This window comes from Rhinopithecus roxellana, chromosome 12, assembly GCF_007565055.1.
Source record: "Rhinopithecus roxellana isolate Shanxi Qingling chromosome 12, ASM756505v1, whole genome shotgun sequence".
In the NCBI taxonomy this organism is placed as follows: Eukaryota; Metazoa; Chordata; class Mammalia; order Primates; family Cercopithecidae; genus Rhinopithecus; species Rhinopithecus roxellana.
The window spans coordinates 123,256,659-123,279,527 of NC_044560.1; the positions used below are offsets into that span (position 1 = coordinate 123,256,659).

General features: G+C 54.6%; 1 protein-coding gene across 1 annotated transcript; it reads left to right on the forward strand.

The window, feature by feature from the left end:
• Nucleotides 1-1,362: 1,362 nt before the first annotated feature.
• On the forward strand, nucleotides 1,363-22,106 carry FAAH (fatty acid amide hydrolase). The gene is made up of 15 exons (XM_010363025.2): nucleotides 1,363-1,697; nucleotides 10,786-10,899; nucleotides 13,684-13,818; nucleotides 14,050-14,183; nucleotides 14,261-14,467; nucleotides 14,711-14,751; nucleotides 14,909-15,033; nucleotides 16,746-16,871; nucleotides 17,388-17,485; nucleotides 18,669-18,768; nucleotides 19,084-19,124; nucleotides 19,879-19,918; nucleotides 20,391-20,499; nucleotides 21,333-21,478; nucleotides 21,706-22,106. Exons 1-15 carry the CDS (start codon nucleotides 1,503-1,505, stop codon nucleotides 21,832-21,834), a joined length of 1,740 nt encoding a protein of 579 aa, XP_010361327.1. The 5' UTR covers nucleotides 1,363-1,502; the 3' UTR covers nucleotides 21,835-22,106.
• The last annotated feature ends 763 nt before the right edge of the window (nucleotides 22,107-22,869 follow it).

Here is a 22,869-nt window from a genome sequence, read left to right on the forward strand (position 1 = left end):
AAGTTTCAGTGCCACAAATGGAATAGCACTAGAATATAACATTTTCTTTTTTTTTTTTCTTCTCAGCAAGGCAATTTACTTCTATAGAAGGGTGCGCTCTCACAGATGGAGCAATGGTGAGCACACACCTGGACAAGGGCAGGGAAGGGGGGTTCTTATGCCTGACCCACGTGACTGCTGCTGCTGTGTCCTTCCCCTGTTGGCTAGGGTTAGATCTATAGGCTAAACTAATTCCGATTGGCTAATTTAAAGAGAGTGACAGGGTGAGTGGTTTGGCGGGAAAAATGGTTACAGAGCAGGAAATCAGAATGAGTCAGGGTGGAGAATGAGTCAGGGAAGAGCAGGTAATCGAAAAACGTTGCTTTATGAGGAAGTTAAGTTTAAAAGTAGAAGACAGGCCGGGTGCGGTGGCTCATGCCTGTAATCCCAGCACTTTGGGAGGCCGAGGCGGGGGGATCACGAGGTCAGGAGATCCAGACCATCCTGGCTAACACAGTGAAACCCGTCTCTACTAAAAATACAAAAATTAGCCAGGCATGGTGGTGGGCGCCTGTAATCCCAGCTACTCGGAAGGCTGAGGCAGGAGAATGGCGTGAACCCGGGAGGCGGAGCTTGCAGTGAGCTGAGATCTTGCCACTGCACTCCAGCCTGGGCTACAGAGGGAGACTCCCTCTTTTTTTTTTTTTTTTTTTTTTTTGAGACGGAGTCTCACTCTGTCGCTGGGGCTGGAGTGCAGTGGCCGGATCTCAGCTCACTGCAAGCTCCGCCTCCCGGGTTCACGCCATTCTCCTGCCTCAGCCTCCCGAGTAGCTGGGACTACAGGCGCCCGCCACCTCGCCCGGCTAGTTTTTTGTATTTTTTAGTAGAGACGGGGTTTCACAGTGTTAGCCAGGATGGTCTCGATCTCCTGACCTCGTGATCTGCCCGTCTCGGCCTCCCAAAGTGCTGGGATTACAGGCTTGAGCCACCGCGCCCGGCCGAGACTCCCTCTTAAAACAACAACAACAACAACAACAACAACAACAACACAACAACAACAAACAAAAAAAAAAAGAAGGCAAACAATTGAACATACTGACATATTGATTCTTTTTTTTTGAAGAGAAATTTAGAACTCATATCTAACAGCTGGCGTGTCTGGCAGGGGGCTCCGGCTGGGGCGCAGTCTTGAGCATTTGGGGTTCTGGGGTGCTCGGGGCAGAGGCCGGGCCAGGGCTGTGGCGCCCAACCGGGGCTAAACTCAAACTTGGGAGGTCGCCCACGCGAAACAGTAGCCCTTCCTGACCCGCCTACTCGGCTTGGCCGGGAGCGGGACGTCGCTGGGGGCCATGCCAGGCGGGCCGCCTCTGACAGCAGCTGGGCTCTGGCGCGCTCCGCCGCCCCTCCCGCGCAGGCGGGCGTGGGATCCCGGCGGATCCAGTCCGGGTTTTGCTGCGGAGCTGGCGGGCCGCGCGTGCGGCGGCTTCAACTGTCGTCTTAGGCAGCAGCAGGCTACGGGGATCATGGTGCAGTACGAGCTGTGGGCCGCGTTGCCTGGCGCCTCCGGGGTCGCCCTGGCCTGCTGCTTCGTGGCGGCGGCCGTGGCCCTACGTTGGTCCGGGCGCCGGACAGCGCGGGGCGCGGTGGCCCGGGCGCGACAGAGGCAGCGAGCGAGCCTGGAGAACATGGACAAGGCGGCGCAGCGCTTCCGGCTCCAGGTGACTGCCTGAGAGTGGTGGGGTGGGCGCGGCCTGAGGGTACACGCAGCGGCACTTTCAGCCGCCAGACCAGCGGAGGGACAGGGGGGCAGGCGGGCAGAGCAGATGTGTAGCTTTCCAGAATCTCTCCTCGCCCTAAGATATTCCGCACTTTCTAAGCCAGGTAGAGCCAGGGGGAGGAAAGGAAACGATAGTGTCAAGGCAGCTCGTGGAAGGCCTTCCCCTCACTGGGTCAAAGAGGAGTTTTGCTTTGTGCCAAAGAATCTCAAGATTACTGCCTATTGGAATGCGAAAACGCAAGCGTGACAACCAGTAGGATGCTAGGGGTTGAAGACTTTGGAATCGCAGAGTGTAATGGCCAAGGGAATCTGGAGAGCTTAGAGGTTTTTTGTTTTTTGTTTTTTGAGACGGAGTCTCGCTCGGACTCCCAGGTAAGAGTGCAGTGGCGCGATCTCGGCTCACTGCAACTTCTGCCTCCCGGGTTCAAGCGATTCTCCTGCCTCAGCATCCCCAGTAGCTGGGATTACAGGGGCCCGCCACTATGCCCGGCTAATTTTTGCATTTTTAGTAGAGACTGGGTTTCGCCATGTTGGCCAGTCTGGTCTGGAATGCCTGACCTCAGTTGATACACCTGCCTCGGCCTCCCAAAGTGTTGGGACTATAGGCGTGAGCCACCGCGCCCGGCCGAGTTTTCAAGCTTCTTGATTTGTGCATTTGGATCCTAAGAGGGAGCCGGAAAGAAACCTGCCAAGTGCACAGGGAGATCTTGGCAAAGCCAGGCTAGAAGGGAAGTCGCTCTGGCTCCTGCTGCCGGCCTGTGGTGTCCAACCCCTGGCAAGCCCTTTCCATGAGCAGGTTCAGTTCCAGCCCTCTCTGGGTGGTCTGTCAACAAACTTTTCTTCTCCCTGCGCTGCCTCTGGATCACCTCAGTATGTGGGTTTGGGGGCGTGGAAGGGCCTGGCTGAGGGTTTGGAAGACGTGGCTTGAAGAGGGGCTTTTCCTCCGGGTGTGTGAAGCACAGACCCCAGTTAAAGCCAACATGCTGAACTCTGGGAAGTGTTCTTATGTGCTAAGAGAGGGTGGGCTTGCTGTGTCTGTGGGACCTGACAGGTGGGACGGCTTTCCAGGTTGGGAACTGCAGGATTCAGGAGGGTGTGCCTGGGTGGGAGACAGAAAGAGTCACAGAAAATTGTGTTCAGCAGATGTTCTGCAAGTGATTTTTGAGTTGGGGCAGAGCTGGAACTAGAACCTAGGTGCCTGGCTGCACTCTTCAGCCACACTTTCATGGAGAGGAACAGGAGAGAGATATGAGGAAGGCACGGGCATGGGCATGCCAGCCCAGGGTGTAGCCTTGCATGTTGAAGGGGGCCAGCCCCTCCACACCTGTGGGTATTTCTCTTCAGGTGGGACGAGAGACTGAGTAAAGAAATAAGACACAAAGACAAAGTATAGAGAAAGAACAGAGGGCCCAGGGGACTGGCGCTCAGCACACGGAGGACCCGCGCCAGCACTGGTCTCTGAGTTCCCTCAGTATTTATTGATCACTATCTCTACCATCTCGGTGAGGGGGATGTGGCAGGACTATAGGGTAATGGTGGGGAGAGGGTCAGCAGGAAAACATGTGAGCAAAGGACTCTGTGTCATAAATAAGTTTAAGGAAAGGTTCTGTGCCTTGATGTGCATGTAGGCCAGATTTATGCTTGACTTTACACAAGCATCTCAGTGCAGTAAAGAGCAGTATTGCTGCCAGTATGTCTCACTTCCAGCCATAAGGCGGTTTTCTCCTATCTCAGTAAATAGAACGTATGATTGGGTTTTACACCCAGACATTCCATTCCCAGGGCCGAGCAGGAGACAGATGCCTTCCTCTTATCTCAACTGCAAAGAGGCCTTCCTCTTTCACTAATCCTCCTCAGCACAGACCTTTTATGGGTGTCGGGCTGGGGTATGGTCAGGTCTTTCCCTTCCCACGAGGCCGTATCTCAGGCTGTCTCAGTGGGGATAAACCTTGGACAATACCCAGGCTTTCTTGGGCAGAGGTCCCTGCGGCCTTCCGCAGAGCATTGTACCCTGGGGTACTCGAGATTGGAGAATGGCAATGACTTTTACCAAGCGTACTGCCTGCAAACACATTTTTTTTTTTTTTTTTTTTTGAGACGGAGTCTTGCTCTGTCACCCGGGCTGGAGTGCGGTGGCCGGATCTCAGCTCACTGCAAGCTCCACCTCCCGGGTTTACGCCATTCTCCTGCCTCAGCCTCCCGAGTAGCTGGGACTACAGGCGCCCGCCACCTCGCCCAGCTAGTTTTTTGTATTTTTTTTAGTAGAGACGGGGTTTCACCGTGTTAGCCAGGATGGTCTCGATCTCCTGACCTCGTGATCCGCCCGTCTCAGCCTCCCAAAGTGCTGGGATTACAGGCTTGAGCCACCGCGCCCGGCTGCAAACACATTTTTAACAAAGCACGTCCTGCACAGCCCTAAATCCATTAAACCTTGAGTCAACACAGCACATATTTCTGCGAACACAGGGTTGGGGCTAGGGTTACAGATTAAGAGCGTCTCAAGGCAGAAGAATTTCTCTTAGTACAGAACAAAATGGAGTTTTTAATGTCTACTTCTTTTTACATAGACACAGAAACAGTGTGATCTCTTTCTTTTCCCCACACGTGTTGCGGTTTTGGCTGGCTGTAATGTATGAATTTACTCCAAACCATCCCTGGGGCAAAGATATCTCATATTTATTTAGTAAGATAAAAAAATAAGGCCGGGCGCGGTGGCTCAAGCCTGTAATCCCAGCACTTTGGGAGGCCGAGACGGGCGGATCACGAGGTCAGGAGATCGAGACCATCCTGGCTAACACGGTGAAACCCCCGTCTCTACTAAAAAATACAAAAAACTAGCCGGGCGAGGTGGCGGGCGCCTGTAGTCCCAGCTACTCGGGAGGCTGAGGCAGGAGAATGGCGTAAACCCGGGAGGCGGAGCTTGCAGTGAGTTGAGAACCGGCCACTGCACTCCAGCCTGGGCGACAGAGCGAGACTCCGTCTCAAAAATAAAAATAAAAAAAAAAAAAATAAGGCCGGGCGCAGTGGCTCAAGCCTGTAATCCCAGCACTTTGGGAGGCCGAGACGGGTGGATCACGAGGTCAGGAGATCGAGGCCATCCTGGCGAACACGGTGAAACCCCGTCTCTACTAAAAAATACAAAAAACTAGCCAGGCGAGGTGGCAGGCGCCTGTAGTCCCAGCTACCCGGGAGGCTGAGGCAGGAGAATGGCGTAAACCCGGGAGGCGGAGCTTGCAGTGAGCTGAGATCGGGCCACTGCACTTCAGCCTGGGTGACAGAGCGAGACTCCGTCTCAAAAAAAAAAAAAAAAAAAAAGGTAAAAAATATATCTGGTTCTAGCCTCCACTCACCAAGCTGGCTGCAAAGTCCACCATCAGTCCATTTTTAGGGTTTCTTCCTTCCAGAGTGGGAGGGCCCTGGTGGTCAACCCAAATTGGCTATCTCCCCTACACAAGCACAGGTTCTTCACTGTCTAGTTGCCCTCTCTGGCTGGGCTCTGGAGGCCCTCCTTAGAGATCCTCCTGTTTATCCCTGGCTCTGTGCAGCCAGCTAAGTTCTGCCAGCTCCAAGAGTGGCGTGGGCAGCACTGGCAGGGATAGGCTCACAGTGTTTGTCTGCAGAACTCACCTCCTGGTTGCAAGGAATCCACCTGGTTAGCAGGGGTGTGGGATGGTAGTAGGATGGGTCTTCCTGCACTTCAACTCCAAACAGCAGCATCTGTATGGTTTTCCTCTGGAGCAACTGCTCTTCATTATTTTTATGAGCAGATTATTCCAGGACAAAAATTTTGGCTCTGAAACTTGGCTCTTTCAGGAGGAGAAGTGGAAAATTACCTTTTGGGTTTCCAATGATTGTGGTTTTGAGTAATCAGCAAAGGGGCGGGGTCCTGATTGACAATAGCTTTGTAGGCTTTGAAGGAGGAGTAAGATTTTTTATTTTGTTTTTTGTATTTTGTTTTTTTGTTTTTTGAGACGGAGTCTTGCTCTGTCGCCCAGGCTGGAGTGCAATGGTGCAATCTCGGCTCACTGCAACCTCCACCTCCCAGGTTCAAGCGATTCTTCTGCCTCAGCCTCCCGAGTAGCTGGGATTACAGGTGTCTGCCACCATGGCTGGCTAATTTTTGTAGTTTTAGTAGAGACGGAGCTTCACCATGTTGGCCATGGCTGGTCTCGAACTCCTGACCTCAGGATCCACCCGCCTCAGCCTCCCAAAGTGCTGGAATTACAGGCATGAGCCACTGTGCCTGGCCAATGCCTGGCTAATTTCTGTAGTTTTAGTACAAATGGTTTCGTCACGTTGGCCAAGCGGGTCTTGAACTCTTTTTTTTTTTTTTGAGATGGATTCTCACTTTGTTGCCCAGGCTGGAGTGCACTGGTGCAATCTCGGCTCACTGCAAGCTCTGCCTCCTGGGTTCAAGTGATTCTCCTGCCTCAGCCTCCTTGGGTAGCTGGGACTACAGGTCCCTGCCACCACATCCAGCTAATTTTTGCATTTTTAGTAGAGACAGGGTTTCACCATGTTGGCCAGGCTGGTCTCAAACTCCTGACCTCAGGTGATCTGCCTGCCTTGGCCTCCCAAAGTGGTGGAATTACATGTATGAGCCACCACTCCCGGATTCTTAGCTGTGTCCAAGGAGGACACAGCTGGATGAGGGGGTACCTAAACACCTGAATTTTCACAAAATAGTTCACCTCTCTCTAAACTCTTGGGCAACTCTAGAGAAAAGTGTGTTTCTGGTAATTCTGTTGACCCATTTTTTTCCCCACCCTGTCCCCTGACTAAGTTTTGATATCTTTTTCTAGACTGAAGAGAAGGACCACCATCAATAGAATAGTATAGCTGGGAGAGACATCACAGAACACCTATTTATGCCCTTATGCCTTTGTACATGCACTTTTGTTTTACCCTGAATGGTTTTTCCCACATCTCTTACAACCCGCTTATCAATCCCGCTGGCACTGTGGTTCAGAAGGAGAAAACAACACAGATGGAGGAGGGGCAATGCCCCCTAAGTGATCGGTAGAGTATCCCTCTCTTGAAAAATTGTGCATGCAGGTGGCCACAGGTTTAGACGTTACCTGTATACTATACTTCCCTGCATTCTCCACAAAATCAGGTTTCCACATGTTCACCGATTGGCCTCCTGGAGGTGCAGACTTACTTTGGTGTCTAGGAGAAAATGTCTCAGCTGCCTGACACTAGTTGAAGATTTAAAAATAGCTGTTAGCAACTGTGTCATTAACTGTCAACAGGGAAGAACATAGGAAAGAATGAAAATGTGTGCTGAGCACGGAGGGGAGCATGTTGATAGGTGCTAGCTGCCATGCACAGGGACTCTGTGGGCACCTTGCAGTGAGGAGGTCCGGGGAGATGGTGACCGGACTGTCTGTCGGCTGGCAATTATCCCAGGGTGGTGAATGCTCTGCTGATTTCGACATCCTTCTCCATACTCTTAGGCATTTTAAAAAACACAGTGAACCTATATTTATATGAAAACAAAAATAAAGCAAAAATTTAATTTTCATTGTGAGATGGGAAAGGCAAGATGCAGTACTGTGTGTATAGTATGATTCCTTTGTGCAAAAAGGAATATATATATATATAGACAACTGTTGACATGATGGGTTTTTCATAAATATTTTCTTTTCCTGTAAGATTACACCAGAAACTGTTAATTATAGTTTTCCTTTATAGAGGAGGGACTGTGCAAGGGGAACCAGGGGTGGAGGAAGTGCTCACTTTTCATTTTGTATACCTTTAAAAAATATATCAAGAGGATTATCTGGTGTGTTTGGGGAGAAATCTTGAACCCATTTTTTTCTTCATTGTAGCTCCCTGTGTTAGAAAAAAAATCCAAAATAAGTGTTGTATCAGTTCAATGAATTCAGAGACGTGCTCCTGATACTGAGGACATCAGGGGCAGAGGCTGTGGCATGTGCTTGAAGAGGGCGGGTGCCAGGCTCTGGGGTGTGGGGGTGGGAGGGGGCAGTGGTCCCTGGGTGGGGAGAGGTGCACAGGAGTCTGAGAGGAACACAGCTTGGAAGCACCTCCTGGAATATGCTGTGGAGCCTGTGGTGTGATGAGATGGGGATTTGAAGGGGAGAGGCAAGGCCTGGTTGGGTTTTGCACTGTCTGGCCATTGAGGGAAGTGTGGGCTGGAGGGGCAGGACCTGGGCAGGGCAGCAGTTGGGTGGCCCCGTGTGACCCAGGAGATAAGGATGAGTCTGAGGTCTGGTGAGGGCCTTGGTAGAGGGGATGGAGAGGTGACCATTTTTCAGAGCTACTTAGCTTGGTGACTGGATGCAGGTGGGGGTGAAAGGGAGGAGCCAGAAGGACACCTGTTTCCTTTCCTGAACACCTAGATGAATGGCGTGGCCTCCCCTGAGTACAGGGTACAGGATACACAAGGAGGAGAAGGTTGAAAGTTGGGCAGGTGATGAGCTTAGAGGAAGGACAGGGAAGGTGGACAGGTGACAGGAATAGCCCAGTGAGCTGGTTTGGGCTCCATTGCCTCAGGCTGGGTGGGGGATCTGGGGGATATGGGATGGGTGGAGAGCCTGGAGTCAGAGGTGCATAGGGGAGGAATGGAAGCCAGGGTAGAGGAGGAGGGTAAGAGGGGAGGGGAGGAAGGGAAATGGGGGAGGGAAGGAGGGGAAGTAGGGAGGGGAGGAGGGGAAGCAGGCCAGGGGAGGAGGGAGAGTAGGGGGAGGGGAGGAGTAGAAGCAGGGCTTGGGGGGTGGGAGGAGTGGAAGCAGGAGGAGGGGAGGCCCTCTCCCAGAATCAGAGAGGAAAGAGAAGGTACCCAGAGCTCCGTCTCTCCCCACATCTGGCATCTTCTTATCCTTCAAATCACAGCTGAAATGTGGCTTCTTCAGCTAGGCCTGCCCACCCTAAGTCAGTGCTCTGTCATTTTTGTCACAGCACTCCATTTCTCTGCTGTCTCCCATGTATCATGCATGATCTATCTATTATTTAATTTGTTTATTTTCTTGAATGTAGTCTCTGAAAGCAGGGACCATGTCTGTCTTGGTTACCTCTAGATGCATAGCCCCGAAACTGGTCCTTGCCGTACAGTAGATTTCTGGAACATGTTTGTTGACTCACTACATAAATGAGTGACAGAAGCAGTAGCAGAGAAGCAGGAGGGAAACCAGGAGAGTGTAGTGTCTCCATGTCCAGGAAGAATTGAAGAGAGCAGGCGTGTGGCCTTAGTACTTTCGAAGGTCTCAGTGACATGGAGTAAGATAAAGAGGCAAGTATCTGTTGAGTTTAGCAACAAGGAAGTCTCTGGTGACCTTGACAAGAGCAGGGGAGGGTGGGGTGAGATATGGTGGCTGTGACTCAGTGTTTTTTATTTTTTATTTTTATTTTTTTGAGACTGAGTTTCACTCTTGCCATCCAGGCTGGAGTGCAGTGGCGTGATCTCGGCTCACTGCAACCTCCGCCTCTCGGGTTCAAGCGATTCTCCTGCCTCAGCCTTCCGAGTAGGTGGGATTACAAGTGTGCACCACCACGCCCAGCTAATTTTTGTATTTTTAGTAGACATGCGGAGTTTCATCACGTTGGCCAGGCTGGTCTTGAACTCCTGACCTCAAGTGATCCATCCCCCTCGGCCTCCCAAAGTGCTGGGATTACAGGAATGAGCCTGCCTGGCCAACTCAGTGTTTACTCACTAACCCAATACCCTTGAGGAGAGGCTGGGAGCGGTGGCTCACACCTGTAATCCCAGCACTTGGGGAGGCCAAGGTGGGGGCAGATCACTTGAGGTCAGGAGTTTGAGACCAGCCTGGCCAACATGGCTAAACCCCGTCTCTATTAAAAATACAAAAAATTAGCCAGGCATAGTGGCAGGTGCTACTTGGAGGCTGAGGCAGGAGAATTGGTTGAATCCAGGAGGCGGAGGTTGCAGTGAACCAAAATCACACCACTGCACTCCAGCCTGGGTGACGGAGCAAGACTCTATCTCGAAAAAATACATAAATTATTGAAACAAACAAAAACAAACCCAATGCCCTGGGGAAGGAGGAAGGAGGAACTGGATGGGTGTTTGCAGTCAGGCTGGCCCCAGAGACTCTGGGAGCCCTCGAGGCCTGGCAGACAGAGGTCTGCCTGTGTTTGTCCAAATGTATCTCCTCCTATGGAGAGCTCCTCCCTCTCCATCCTTCCCATGTGCCACTCACTCACCACACTCTGTTTTATTGTCTTTATTTCTCATTGTCTAAAACCTCATCTGTTTGCCTGTCATCTGCTCACCCAGCCCCTGCCCTGTGTGAGCTCACTTGGACATGCCTTCTTGTTCATGGCTGAACCTCAGCCTAGTGTGGTGCTGGGTACGGAGCAGGTGCCTAACACACATCTGTGGAATGAATGTGGAAACCCTCCCTTTTGGGGTGTGGCCTTCAGTCACAGACCCAGCCTCCCAACATGGGGTCTTCTTGTTTTTGCCCTTCCCTGCTAGAGGTTGGCAACCCCCTGGGCAGTGTTCAGAGCTGCTCTGTGGGTGTGGGGATGGCATGGGGTCAGGTGCAGGTGGATGGCTGGCGGGCAAGAAGGCACCTGTCTCTGAGCCTCAGTTTATCTGTGCAATGGGAATGGCAGTAAGACTTAATCAAAACATGGATGACATCAGCGTGGTGCTTGGCACACAGAAGGCAGCCACTGCTGGTGTATATTTGTAGTGGTTTAATCATCAGTCTGGAGCTAGGCACAGTAGTATGTGCCTGTAGTTCCAGCTACTGGGGAGGCTGCAGTGAGAGGATTGCTTGAGCCCAGGAGTTCGAGTCTAGCCTGGGCAACACAGCCAGACCCTGTCTCTAAGGGGGAAAAAAAAATACCTGGGCAGGTCGGCTCGCTGGGCACCACTTCAACAGGCCTCTGGAGGAGATAGAGCTACATTCTCTAGGGATGGCAAGCCAGGGCCTGCTCAGGCTGGGCCGTGCCAGAGCTGCTGGGGCATGGGCCACTGGTGTCTGCTGCAGGCTCATGAGACTTCGGCGAGTAGGGGACTGATCCGAGTTTGTCCCCCACAGAACCCAGACCTGGACTCAGAGGCGCTGCTAGCCCTGCCCCTGCCTCAGCTGGTGCAGAAGTTACACAATAGAGAGCTCTCCCCTGAGGCCGTGCTCTTCACCTATGTGGGAAAGGTAAGGCCAGCCAAGGCCAGCCCCTCCCTTTCCCCTCCCACTCTCTGCACAGGCTGTGGAGAAAACTTGGCCTGGAGTTCGTGAGAAAACCTGGCCTGGGAGTTAGTCCTGCTGGGTGCCATGGTGGGACCTACAGTGCCAGGGACTGCCAGGGAAGGAAGGAGCCAGAGCGTGTGTGTGTGTGTATGTATGTGTGTGTGTGAGACACTGAGCATGCTGTCTTAGCTAGTAACCTGGCTTTTAGCCCAGACTTCCCTCTCCCTCCCACCTCCACCCCATTGGTCAACAAGTCTCTGGTCTGTCCCCCTTTTTTTTTTTTTGAGAGGGAGTTTCGCTCTTGTTGCTCAGGCTGGAGTTCAATGGCGCAATCTTGGAGCACTGCAACCTCTACTGCCTGGGTTCAAGCGATTCTCCTGCCTCAGCCTCGCAAGTAGCTGGGATTACAGGCTTGGGCCACTACACCAGGCTAATTAAAACTTTTTTTTTTTTTTTTTGAGATGGAGTCTCGCTCTGTTGCTGAGGCTGGAATGCAGTGGTGCGATCTCGGCTCACTGCAGCCTCCACCTCCCGGGTTCAAGTGATTCTTCTGCCTCAGCCTCCCGAGTAGCTGGGAGTACAGGCACCCGCCACCAACCCAGCTAATTTTTGTATTTTTAGTACAGGCAGGATTTCACCATGTTGGTCAGGATGGTCTGGAACTCCTGACCTCCAGTGATCCACCTGCCTTGGCCTTCGAAAGTGCTGGGGTTATAGCTGTGAGCCACTGTGCCCTGCCCCCAACTAATTTTTTGTATTTAGTAGAGACGGGGTTTCACCATGTTGATCAGGCTGGTCTCGAACTCCTGACCTCAGGTGATCCACCCGCCTCGGCCTCCTAAAGTGCTGGGATTACAGGTGTGAGCCACCATGCCCGGCCCTTTCTTTTTTTTTGAGATGGGAGTCTCGCTCTGTCACCCAGGCTGGAGTGCAGTGGCATGTTCTTGGCTCACTACAACCTCCATCTCCCGGATTCAAGTGATTCTCATGCCTCAGCCTCCCGAGTAGCTGGGATTACAGACATGCACCCCCATGCCTGGCTAATTTTTGTATTTTTATTTGGCCGGGCTGGTCTGGAACTCCCGATCTCAGGTGATCCTCTGAAAGTGCTGGGATTACAGGCGAGAGCCACCGCGCCTGCCCTGTTCTTTTACCCAGCCCTCTCCTATATCCATCCCCTTTGGCCACCCTGGCTTGCCACCACCATCTCCCTCCATTCCCAAGCACCATCCTCCTGGTCAGTGCCCTTTTGTGTCCCCAGCTCTTCAGGCCATCTCTTGTACTCCTCCTCTGTGTGTGGCATCACCTCTGGCCAAGGCCTTCTGGAGCTTGGGGTGTCAGCAGCTCTGCACTGGCTTGGGTGGGGCTCCTTTACCTGGAAGGCTGTTTCCCTCTTCTTTGCCCCTCTCCGTGCCATGGGCTCCCCTGGCTGAGCCTTCAGGGCTCAGAGCAGGAGGCACCGTCTTCCATTCGCCACCTGAGGTAGGGTTTCCTCTTCCAGGCCTGCTCTCATTCTAATAGCACATTTCTCATCACAATGTCAGGCTTGTCTTCTCTATCTCTTTCCCATGTGGGATCTTTGTGGACAGAGCTTATCTCATTTGTCTTCGAACCTTAGTGCTCAACATGTTGCATTTCACATAATAAATGCTCAAGAAATATGTTTGAAAAGAAAGGGAGGGAGGGAGGAAAGAGGGAGAGACAAATTGTGCTTTGTGAGTGTGGCCTGCATGATTTCTTGAAAGGGCGTGTGTGACCCCTAGGCAGGTGAATTGTCTGGGTGCAGTGTATGTGACAATGCTGTGGGGGCTGCAGCTGAGGGAGCGAGAGCGTGCTGGGCTGGTGTCACTGAGACGGGGCACATACACAGTCTCAGCAGATGGTCTTGCTTCTTCCCTGTCAATGTCCCTGAAAAGGCTCCTGCCCTTCCTAGTTAATCTAGTCAATCTGGTTAGATTGGCCTTCTCTGTTCCTGCCTCGGGTACCCCAGGGACAGATTTTGCACATGCCCAAATATGGCAACACAGCCCACGCTGTTTCCCCCAGATGACCCCCAGGAGTAGGAGTATTTACTGAAAGCTGCATCTCACTCCGCCCTCAACTTTCCTTCTGTAGGACCCTGTGTGGTGCGGTTTGAGCATTCTAGGCAGATTTCTGCTATTAGCATGTTCTTCCCTTTTGTCAAGTTCCTACTCCATGTGACTTGATTATCAAATTCAAGAGTTCCTGGGTAAGGGGAGGTTTGACTGGGCTACATGTGGGGAAGGCATGGGGTAGAGGAGAGAGTGCTGGGCTCCGGGAGGCAGGAGTCTGGTCTAGCCCTGCTCTGTGGCTGCCCTTCGGTGCGACCACTGATGGGGGCTGCCCCTATCTGGTTTCTGTCTGCCTTACTGGGCAGAGATGTGGCTTGGAGGAGGTGGGGGAGTGGCCAGTGATCATTTTCCTCCCAGCTCACCCCCTGCCTGGGGGGCATCTGAGGCCAGTATCTTGCTCCCTTGAGTGTCCTGGTTGTGCCCTGGTCCTGGTTGAAGGCCAGAGACAGCCAGGATGAGGCCTGGGCCAAATGTCCCCAGTGAGGCAGATGCCGGGCCCTCGATCATCCTCTGTGCCCCAGGCTCTGGGCCATGTTGCTGGTTCCCCTCTCCCTGGGTATACTTTAAAAGGCCAGTTCTACATGATGTATATTTCACCACAATGTTTTTAAAAGGCCAGCCTCCTTTTACCTTATGTCTACTTCCCCTTCCTCAGGCCTGGGAGGTGAACAAAGGGACCAACTGTGTGACCTCCTATCTGGCTGACTGTGAGACTCAGCTGTCCCAGGCCCCAAGGCAGGGCCTGCTCTATGGCGTCCCTGTGAGCCTCAAGGAGTGCTTCACCTACAAGGTATGCTCTGCCTCAGCGCCAGGCCTCCATTGTCGCCTCCATTCCTGCCAGCCTGCTTTGTATCTTGGATCATTTTGGGCCCTCAGAGGAGGTACCATGTCCAAAGGCCTTGCGAGGGGACACTGGTATGCCTGTCTTGCCCTGTGTGACAGCTGTTAGAGTGGGCCCTGGGCTGCCCACAGGCTCTGACTCACAGGTCACGTCCCTTTTGGTGCCCATCCCTCCTCCCAGGGCCAGGACTCCACGCTGGGCTTGAGCCTGAACGAAGGGGCGCCGGCGGAGTGCGACAGTGTGGTGGTGCATGTGCTGAAGCTGCAGGGTGCCATGCCCTTCGTGCACACCAATGTGCCCCAGTCCATGTTCAGGTTAGGTCTTGGGGCAGGGCGGGGCAGGGGCACCGGTCCCAGCATGACATGGGCTGACCCGTTCTTGCCTCCTCCAGCTATGACTGCAGTAACCCCCTCTTTGGCCAGACCGTGAACCCATGGAAGTCCTCCAAAAGCCCAGGGGGCTCCTCAGGGGGTGAAGGGGCCCTCATCGGGTCTGGAGGCTCCCCCCTGGGCTTAGGCACTGATATGGGAGGCAGCATCCGCTTCCCCTCCTCCTTCTGCGGCATCTGCGGCCTCAAGCCCACGGGGAACCGCCTCAGGTAGGGTGGGTGGAGGGCGCTTCTGGGCCCCTCGCTGTGTGACCTTGGCCTAGCTTCCAACCTCTCTGGGCTCCAGGCGGGGATTCGGTGTCCGGGGTTTTGCTGGGAGGAAGCATTACAGTACCACTGGCTGGGCATGGGTCCTAGTTTCCAAAGCGGTGAGTGTTCAGAGCTGTTCTGTGGCTGTGGGGATGGCGGCGGGTGGCCGTTTCCCGTTTCCAGCATCTTATGTTTCTTATCCAGCAAGAGTGGCCTGAAGGGCTGTGTCTATGGACAGGAGGCAGGTGAGGTCCATGGTGCTCTCCCCTAGGAGGGTGGGGGTCGGCCTGACCCGCTTGCGCCCATGCTTCTCAGGTGGCAGGGCAGTGTCTGGCCCCCAGGCTGCTCTAAGTCTGGATTCCTCCCTCCTTGTCTGCTTACTTCCCTCCTTCTCTGCCTCAGTGCGCCCCTCCGTGGGCCCCATGGCCCGGGACGTGGAGAGCCTGGCGCTGTGCCTGCGAGCCCTGCTGTGCGAGGACATGTTCCGCTTGGACCCCACTGTGCCTCCCTTGCCCTTCAGGGAAGAGGTGAGCAGGGCTGGGTGGGCATGGGTGTGGACTGCTGCACCTAGACAGCCACCCCAGGCCTCGGAGGCCCTGTCTCCCGAGAACCGTGCCCCAGGGCTCTGAGGCCAGGGCGGGTTGCTCCTCCACAGACGGCCACCAGATGGAGCCCTTGCCTGCATTTGGAAATCCACAGGCTTTCAAAGGCACCCAGCCTCTGCTGCTGGCACCAGGGATGCAGGAATCACTTCCCAGCCCGCTGACCTTCAGCAAACAGCGGCCTTTCTAACAGTATTCCTGTCCACATTTTGGCGAGCAGCACGCCACGCTGCCTGCAGACCCCAGCTCATGTAGCCCGTTCTTGCCAGAGGTAGGCTGCGTGAGCTGGGATCTGCAGGCAGCAGGCGTGCTGCTCCCCAGAATACCACCACAACAGCCTGTTGCTGAGATAGGCTGGGCTTGTTGCTTTCTGTGGTGAGGCAGCACTGTCTTGCAAAGCCTTAGTAGCATCTCAGAGGGCAGGAAGTGTGAGGAGATCTGCTGAGATTTTGAAGTCTGGTTTAAGGTAGATCTTTCAACATAGGGGTTGGTTAAGATTGGGTTGGGGTCATCATATGATTGCCCATGTTAAGGACTGGTGGGCATAGCAGGGTGTGGATTTTGAGGCGAGAGGTGTCAACTGATGCTTCCTGTTGAAGAGTTGATGGGTGTTTCTGGAATGAATTGGAAGGTTATTTGTGCTTATGTGTGTTATTTGGAGGAGGTGGGGGAGTGGCCAGTGGTCATCTTTCTCCCAGCTCATCCCCTACTGCAGGGCATCTGAGACCAGTATTTTGCTCTCTTGAGTGTTCTGGTTGTGCCCTGGTCCTGGTACTCTCTCTCTCTCTCTTTCTCTCTGTTGGGGTTGAAGGCCAGAAACAGCCAGGTTGAGGCTGGGGCCAGATGTCCCCAGTGAGGCAGGTGCTGGGCCCTAGGTCATCCTCTGTGCCCACTCCACCAGAGTGTTCAGGAGCTGTAAAGTTAGATTGGTGTAGACAGAGGAAGAGTGAAGTCACATTAATGTAGACAGTAAGCTGTGTAACGTAAGCCCCATTTTTCAGCAGTCCAGCGATTGTCTATCTTGTACAGACCTCTTGCCCTCTCCCCAGCCAAGGTTGCTTTGGAAAGGTTGAGGGTTTGTGGACAGGAAAGAGATTGGGCCTTGGTGTTTCTTGGGAGTGGGGCAACAGGGCAGATCTGGGCTGGTAGGGTGAACTCCCCCTCCTCAGGCAGAGGGAGATAGTCTAACCGAACCCACGGCGATAGGCAGCTGTGAAGTCCTTCCTCAGAGGAGAGGAGGAGATGAGGTCCCTGTCTGGAAGTCTGGAACAGTTTATCATGAGAGCCAGGACAGGTGGTGGAGAACCTCAGCACAGAAGACAGGATGCCTGCATTCCAGACCTGTCTTGTCACTCTGCATTGGGTAGCTTTGGACAAGTCCCAGTCCCACCTAATCTCCCTATTGAGACCTCAAGCCTCAGTTTCCTCATGTGACCAGTAGGAATCCTTATTCTTGCTCTGCCCACCTGAGTCACTGTGAAGGTGTTTTATGAAAGGGTCAGATGCAAAAGGGGCTGGCCTCGCTGACTGCAGCCTCGCAGCTGTGTCTGGGGCTGAGTAGTTTCTCTGATCTCTAGGGCTCCTGCCTAGGGCTGTCTTCTCCTGACCTGCCCCTATCCCCTGTGTTTTCCCTCTAGATCTACACCAGCTCTCAGCCCCTGCGTGTGGGGTACTATGAGACTGACAACTATACCATGCCCACCCCGGCCATGAAGCGGGCTGTCCTGGAGACCAAACAGAGCCTTGAGGCTGCGGGGCACACGGTATGACTGCAGGGTCCTAGAAATACTGGCATCTCCTCTCCTCCTGGGAAGCCTTCCTGGTACCCATGACTACTCCATCCCTGGCATCCTGGCACTCTGATGGTACTGTCATCAGGGTGAACTGTGGCCCTGTGGGACAAGTATATAGAGGGCTGATCAAGAGTATTGGAGTGAGTGATTAAGGGAGAACTTCAGCCCTGTGCTGTGTGATGTGTGAGCACTGCATGCGGGGAGGCTCTTCAGCTGTAGGCAGTGGTGCACAGCTGTCCAGAGGCTCCCAGGGCCATGGGTTTTGGTCTGGTCATTTATACAACTTCATGTGTGGCTCCAGACTTCTCTCATGCTGTGCATTCCACAGTGAGTTTTCTTGGATCAGTAAGGCTGCCTTTGTGGCTCTAGTGAGAGCTGTCATGTGGGCAGAGTTGGTCCAGTCCATCCTCAGGGCCACCCAGATAGCATGGGGATCATGGAGCCAGTGGTTAGGTCAGGAGGCTTTACACCCCTCAATCCCTGCAGCTGGTTCCCTTCTTGCCAAGCAACATACCCCATGCTCTGGAGACCCTGTCAACAGGTGGGCTCTTCAGTGACGGTGGCCACACCTTCCTACAGAACTTGTGAGTGATAGTGGGCTTTGGGGTCTTGGTGGGATCAGAAAAGTAGGCAGACCCAGGGGGAGCAGCAGGGTGTGGTGATGCCTGGATGGGCCTTAGCTGAATCCAACAAAGGCCTGATCACTCTGGGCAGGGACCTCGCTGTCCCTCCAGCTGGGCACATTGACCCTGGAGATCCCTTGCCAGGGTGCCAGCCCGAGGGGAGGAGGCTGGGTTGAGTATCTGTGGCCTATCCTTGATCTGAGCTTGTTGTGAGGTAGGAGGTGGGCAGGAGGTTGCCTCACTGTTTGGGAAAGATTTGGGGCAAGGGCAAGATCCAGGCAGGAGGGTGGGGGCTTGGACTTGGGTGACTCTGGGCTCTGTCTGACTTGAGCCAAGTCTTCCTTTTGAGCAGGACCTCAGCTTTCTCTCCTGTAAAGTGGGTGAGTTGGACCAGGCTCCTTTTAAGGGACTTTGCAGAGCTCATTTTTAGGGAATTTGGTTCCCCAGTGCTGTTTTTAGTCCTTAGAGGTTGTCAGGGGCAGGGGACAGGCCTGTGAAGGCCCCTCCTGGTGATATACCTCTGCTGGATGGACTGGAACCCTTCAGAACACAGTCCTCCTTCCTCCACTTCACCGATGGAGAACTTAGCCCTGCAGCTTCACTCAGTCAAGGGCCCAGCCTGTCAAGTTCCTTTCCTTCCCCTAGCAGCCAAGTGTGGTCCAGGCATCAGTGGAAGGGGTCAATCCTCACTCTGGCCCTGGGAATGAGTCCCCAGGATCAGCTACCTGAGACCTTTCCCTGAGGTCTTGAGCCAGAGATAGCCTCAGAGCCATGCTTCATGGGCATCCCACCCTGGATTGCCACACCTGTGCCTCCGGGCTGGCCTCCATGTCAAAGGGGAGGTACCCTCAGGGAAGCCTCATCAGGGAGACGTTGCCCTCAGTTCTTAGAGCTCTGAGCTGGGTTTGCTGGAGAGGGATACCCTGAGTCCTGCCTTGGGGAGCTCCCGTGGATGTGCGTTGGAGCCCAGGCATCCCAAAGGATCAGTAGAAACAAACGGCATGTTTGGAAGGAGGGAGCCGAATCTGGTGAGGAGGAGGTGGATAGTATCCCTGCATAGAGAACGGGATTGCTGTGGGCCGGGTGAGCAAGCTGGGAAGGATGCGGGGATGGGAGTGCCTGGACCCAGCCTTTTGTTTCCCAGCAAAGGTGATTTCGTGGACTCTTGCCTGGGGGACCTGGTCTCAATTCTGAAGCTTCCCCAGTGGCTTAAAGGACTGCTGGCCTTCCTGGTGAAGCCTCTGGTGAGGGCACAAGGAGTGGAGGGGCTAGGATGACTGGGGGGAACCTAGGGCCTCCTATCACATGATCCCCCATGGCCTTCCTCAGCCTCTCTTGGTCTGGGCAGGCATGGCCTCCTCTTCCCTCCAGTCCCCACCCAGACGGCTATCCTCCCCTGTCCCCTGCAATCTTCAGCCAACCTGCATGCTGAAAGGGGGGCTGACCTGGGCCCTGGGGGGAGGTATGGAGGGACAGGTCCCCAGTGGCTTGACCTGAAGAAGGTTGACACCTGCCGTGGGCCAGAGCGGAGTCACCGACCCTGCGTCTGTCCTGTGCAGCTCCCAAGGCTGTCAGCTTTCCTCAGCAACATGAAGTCTCGGTGAGGGTTCTTCTGTGCCCAGCTGCTGCCCCTGCCTGTCCTGACCCGAGTCTGGGTCTGGGTAGTTTCTGACAGGAAAGGACTTGAGGGAAGTAGCCTCTGAGGCTGGAAGTGGCCCAGGCAGGGGGGCAACTTTTGTGGCCTTCAGGTGGGACTTTGAAGTTGTCTCGGCAAGGTCCAGTTCTGGCTGGAGAACAAAGGCCTGAGGGGGACAAGAGGATGGGGGAGTTGGAGGAGAGGAGGTTGACCTGGCTGGGGTGTGGGTGGAAAGGACCAGGAAGTGGGGGTTGGCCTGGGCCGGTGGTAGGGCACCTGGGAGAGATGCTGCTGTTAGAGATCTGAGCTGACCTGAGCTCTGCCAGGTCCTACTTGCCTCTTAGTGGCTTGGGCTGGAAAAGCAGGGTGTAAACTGCCCCGTTTCAGGCTCTGACATCCCGTGGACTCACTCCTTCCCTCACCACCAGGCTTCAGGACTGGCGGCATCTATGGCCTCTCCTATGTCCTGAGGGTAGCGAGGAATCAGGCCTGGGCTAGTCCTGGCTCTGCTGTGGAGTCACCAAGTGACAGCCTGTGCCCCTCTGGGGCCTGATTTTCTCATCCAGACAGTAGGGGTTTGAACTTCCCTCTCAGCTCCCATGGGGTTGTGAAGGGGCCACAGAGGGGTGAGATCTGGAGGGTTGGTAGTAGGGGTCTGATGTCGCTGATCTCCATGGCTGTGACCATGATGGCTGGTGACCACACTCCTTCTGCCCAGGTCGGCTGGAAAACTCTGGGAACTGCAGCATGAGATTGAGGTGAGACCAGAGCCTCTGGACTGGAGCAGGGTGCCGGGGGGGAGGGTGGAGTTGGACAGGGCACCCACTGCCCCCACGGGGCTCCTAGACTGGCCTGTCGTCCCCGTTCCACTCCCTGGACCACCACTCGGGCCCAGCTCTCTGACCCTTACTTGCCCAGATGCCCATCCTTTAAGGCTGGGTCAGCCCAGGGCTCCTGTCCTGGCCGCCTTTTTGCCCCTCTGGAGCTGCCTGTGTGTGGCTTCGCCCCAGCAGGAAGAGGCATGTCCACAATTCATCCTGGAGGCGGAACGACCGATGCCCTCTGAGAAGTAGCACTGCCTGCCTGGAGCACCTGTGTCCCACTGTGGCTCCTTTCAGATTCAGGGGCAGGTGCTGGGGCCAGAGCCACCCTAGCCACAGTCTCTGAGTTAGAGAGCCTGGGGTAGGCCAGGTCTGCGTGCTTTCACCCCGTGTGCTGTGTCTCCCACAGGTGTACCGCAAAACTGTGATTGCCCAGTGGAGGGCGCTGGACCTGGATGTGCTGCTGACCCCCATGCTGGGCCCTGCTCTGGACTTGAATGCCCCAGGCAAGGCCCCAGGTGAGGCCCGACACCCTGCCTGTCCCTTCTATGAATCTGGCCATGTGCCCTGCAGGGCTGCCAGGAAATGGAAGAAGAGGAGCCCTCCGGGAGGACCCTGCCCTCGCGGGGGCCCACAGTCTGGCTGGCTGGAGACATGGGAGTCATGTGGGATGCCCTGGCAGGGTTTGATTTTTCTGTCATCAGCACTATTCAAGTTGGGGACCTTGAATTACAGAATCTAGTTTGGGGAGGTGGTGGTTTGAAGTCCAGGTGGGATTTACATAAATCAAGAAAATAGGGGCCAGGCGCGGTGGCTCACACCTATAATCCCAGCACTTTGGGAGGCTGAGGCTGCAGGATCACTTGAGCCCAGGAGCTCAAGAGCAGTCCAGGCAACATAGTGAGGCCTCTGTTGCTACAAAAAATAGAAAGATAAGCTGGTTGTGGTTGCATGTTCCTGTAGTCCTGGCTACTCAAGGGGGTTGAGGCGGGAGGATTGCTTGAGCCCAGGAGGTTGAGGCTGCAGTGAGTTATGATCACACCACTGCGCTCCAGCCTGGGTGACAGAGTGAGACTCTGTCTCAAAAAAGAAAAAGGAAAAGAAAGCAGAAACAACATTCCCAGTGGGGAAAGTACATGGGCAAAGGCATGGGGCAAGCATCAGTGGGATGTCCAGCCTGGCCCTGAAGTCTGAATTCCTGGGCTTTGTCACTCAGACCTCAGTCCTGGGAGACAGCCTTTCTCTCCCAGGCTGTAGACACAGGGTGCCATTTCATACGAGGTTTGACTCAGGCCTAGAGCTGGCACTGAGATTCCTGGGGCCTGCTGCAGCTGCTTGTGTTGTGTTCCAGGGGCCGTCAGCTACACTATGCTCTACAACTGCCTGGACTTCCCTGCAGGGGTGGTGCCTGTCACCACGGTGACTGCTGAGGACGAGGCCCAGATGGAACATTACAGGGGCTACTTTGGGGATATCTGGGACAAGGTGCTGCAGAAGGTGAGGACTGTCCTGCCCCTCAGCTGAACTCACTCCCCACCCTGACTCTGGCCACTGTGGAGGAAACAGTACTAGTACTGCGGGTTTGCCAGCCGTTCTTAAACAAGACCTGAAGGACTGTGGCCTGGCCCTGCTTTGTGGCCTCTCTCTAGCTGGGGTGCTTCCTGGGCCTGGGAGTGGGGAGTCCTGCCTCGCTAACCCTATCCTGATGCCTGTGTCCCCTATAGGGCATGAAGAAGAGTGTGGGGCTGCCCGTGGCCGTGCAGTGCGTGGCTCTGCCCTGGCAGGAAGAGTTGTGTCTGCGGTTCATGCGGGAGGTGGAGCGACTGATGACCCCTGAAAAGCAGTCATCCTGATGACTCTGGCTCTGGAGGACTTGAGACTCACACTCTCTGCAGCCCAGCCTAGTCAGGGCACAGCTGCCTTGCTGCCACAGCAAGGAAATGTCCTGCATGGGGCAGAGGCTTCCGTGTCCTCTCCCCCAACCCCCTGCAAGAAGCGCCAACTCCCTGAGTCTGGACCTCCGTCCCTGCTCTGGTCCCCTCTTCTGTCCTGATCCCTCCACCCCCATGTGGCAGCCTGTGGGTATGACATGGGCCAAGGCCCAACTAACAGTCAAGAAACAGCTCCTCGTCTGTGTGGTTTCTGGGCGTCATCGTGTTGAAAGCAGGGATGGCTTGACCATGCAGACCCAGGCTCCAGCCATGCCAGTCTCCTGCTCCACAACCTCCCCTGGTGCCCATCGCCCACAGGAGGGGTGCAAGCTTATATCCCCCAGCACTTCAGCCCTGCCCCTCCTCTCTCACCTACACTAAACCCTGCTCTGCTGGACACTGCACTTGGTCTCCTTCCTTCCTCTGCTCCTTTCCCTGCCTAGAAAGCTGTTTCTGTTCCTCTGCTTTCCATGCTTTGAGACCTGGCTCAGATTCTTCTCGCTCCAGGAGGCCTTTCCTCCTGTCTCTGGGCCCTGGAGTATATGGGCTGTTTCTTCCCAGTCTGCCCTGTGTGATGGGCATTGGGGGGTGTGTCTGCCTGCCTTACCACACCGGCTTTCCTTGATGGCAGGGACCCCATTGCTATGTCTCTGTCTTCTGTGGCTAGCACAGGGCAGCAGGGGAAGCACTGAGTTTGGTGCCTTCACTGGTTCATTGATTCAGCCCTTGGAGCCTCAGCATGGCCATGTCCAGACCTCAGCTAACTTGAGTCAAGCCTGGGCTTCTGGGGACGTGGACATTGACACAAACACATCTATTCCTCCTGTGATTAGGGCTTGGGGACAGGATAGACGGGGCCAAATGCTGCCGAGGGGAGGGGAAGTGGTCACTGAGGCTAGTACGTGGCCACTGTGTTTCATCTCCACGACCACGCTCTAGTCCAAGCCACCTCCCTCA

Excerpts from the sequence above, each read along its gene's own strand:
- FAAH (XM_010363025.2), top strand. The coding sequence starts at position 1,503 with ATGGTGCAGTACGAGCTGTGGGCCGCGTTGCCTGGCGCCTCCGGGGTC. Across the intron at positions 19,919-20,390 it reads AACTGCAGCATGAGATTGAG|GTGTACCGCAAAACTGTGAT; the intron begins GTGAGACCAGAG and ends TGTCTCCCACAG. Across the intron at positions 20,500-21,332 it reads TGCCCCAGGCAAGGCCCCAG|GGGCCGTCAGCTACACTATG; the intron begins GTGAGGCCCGAC and ends GTTGTGTTCCAG.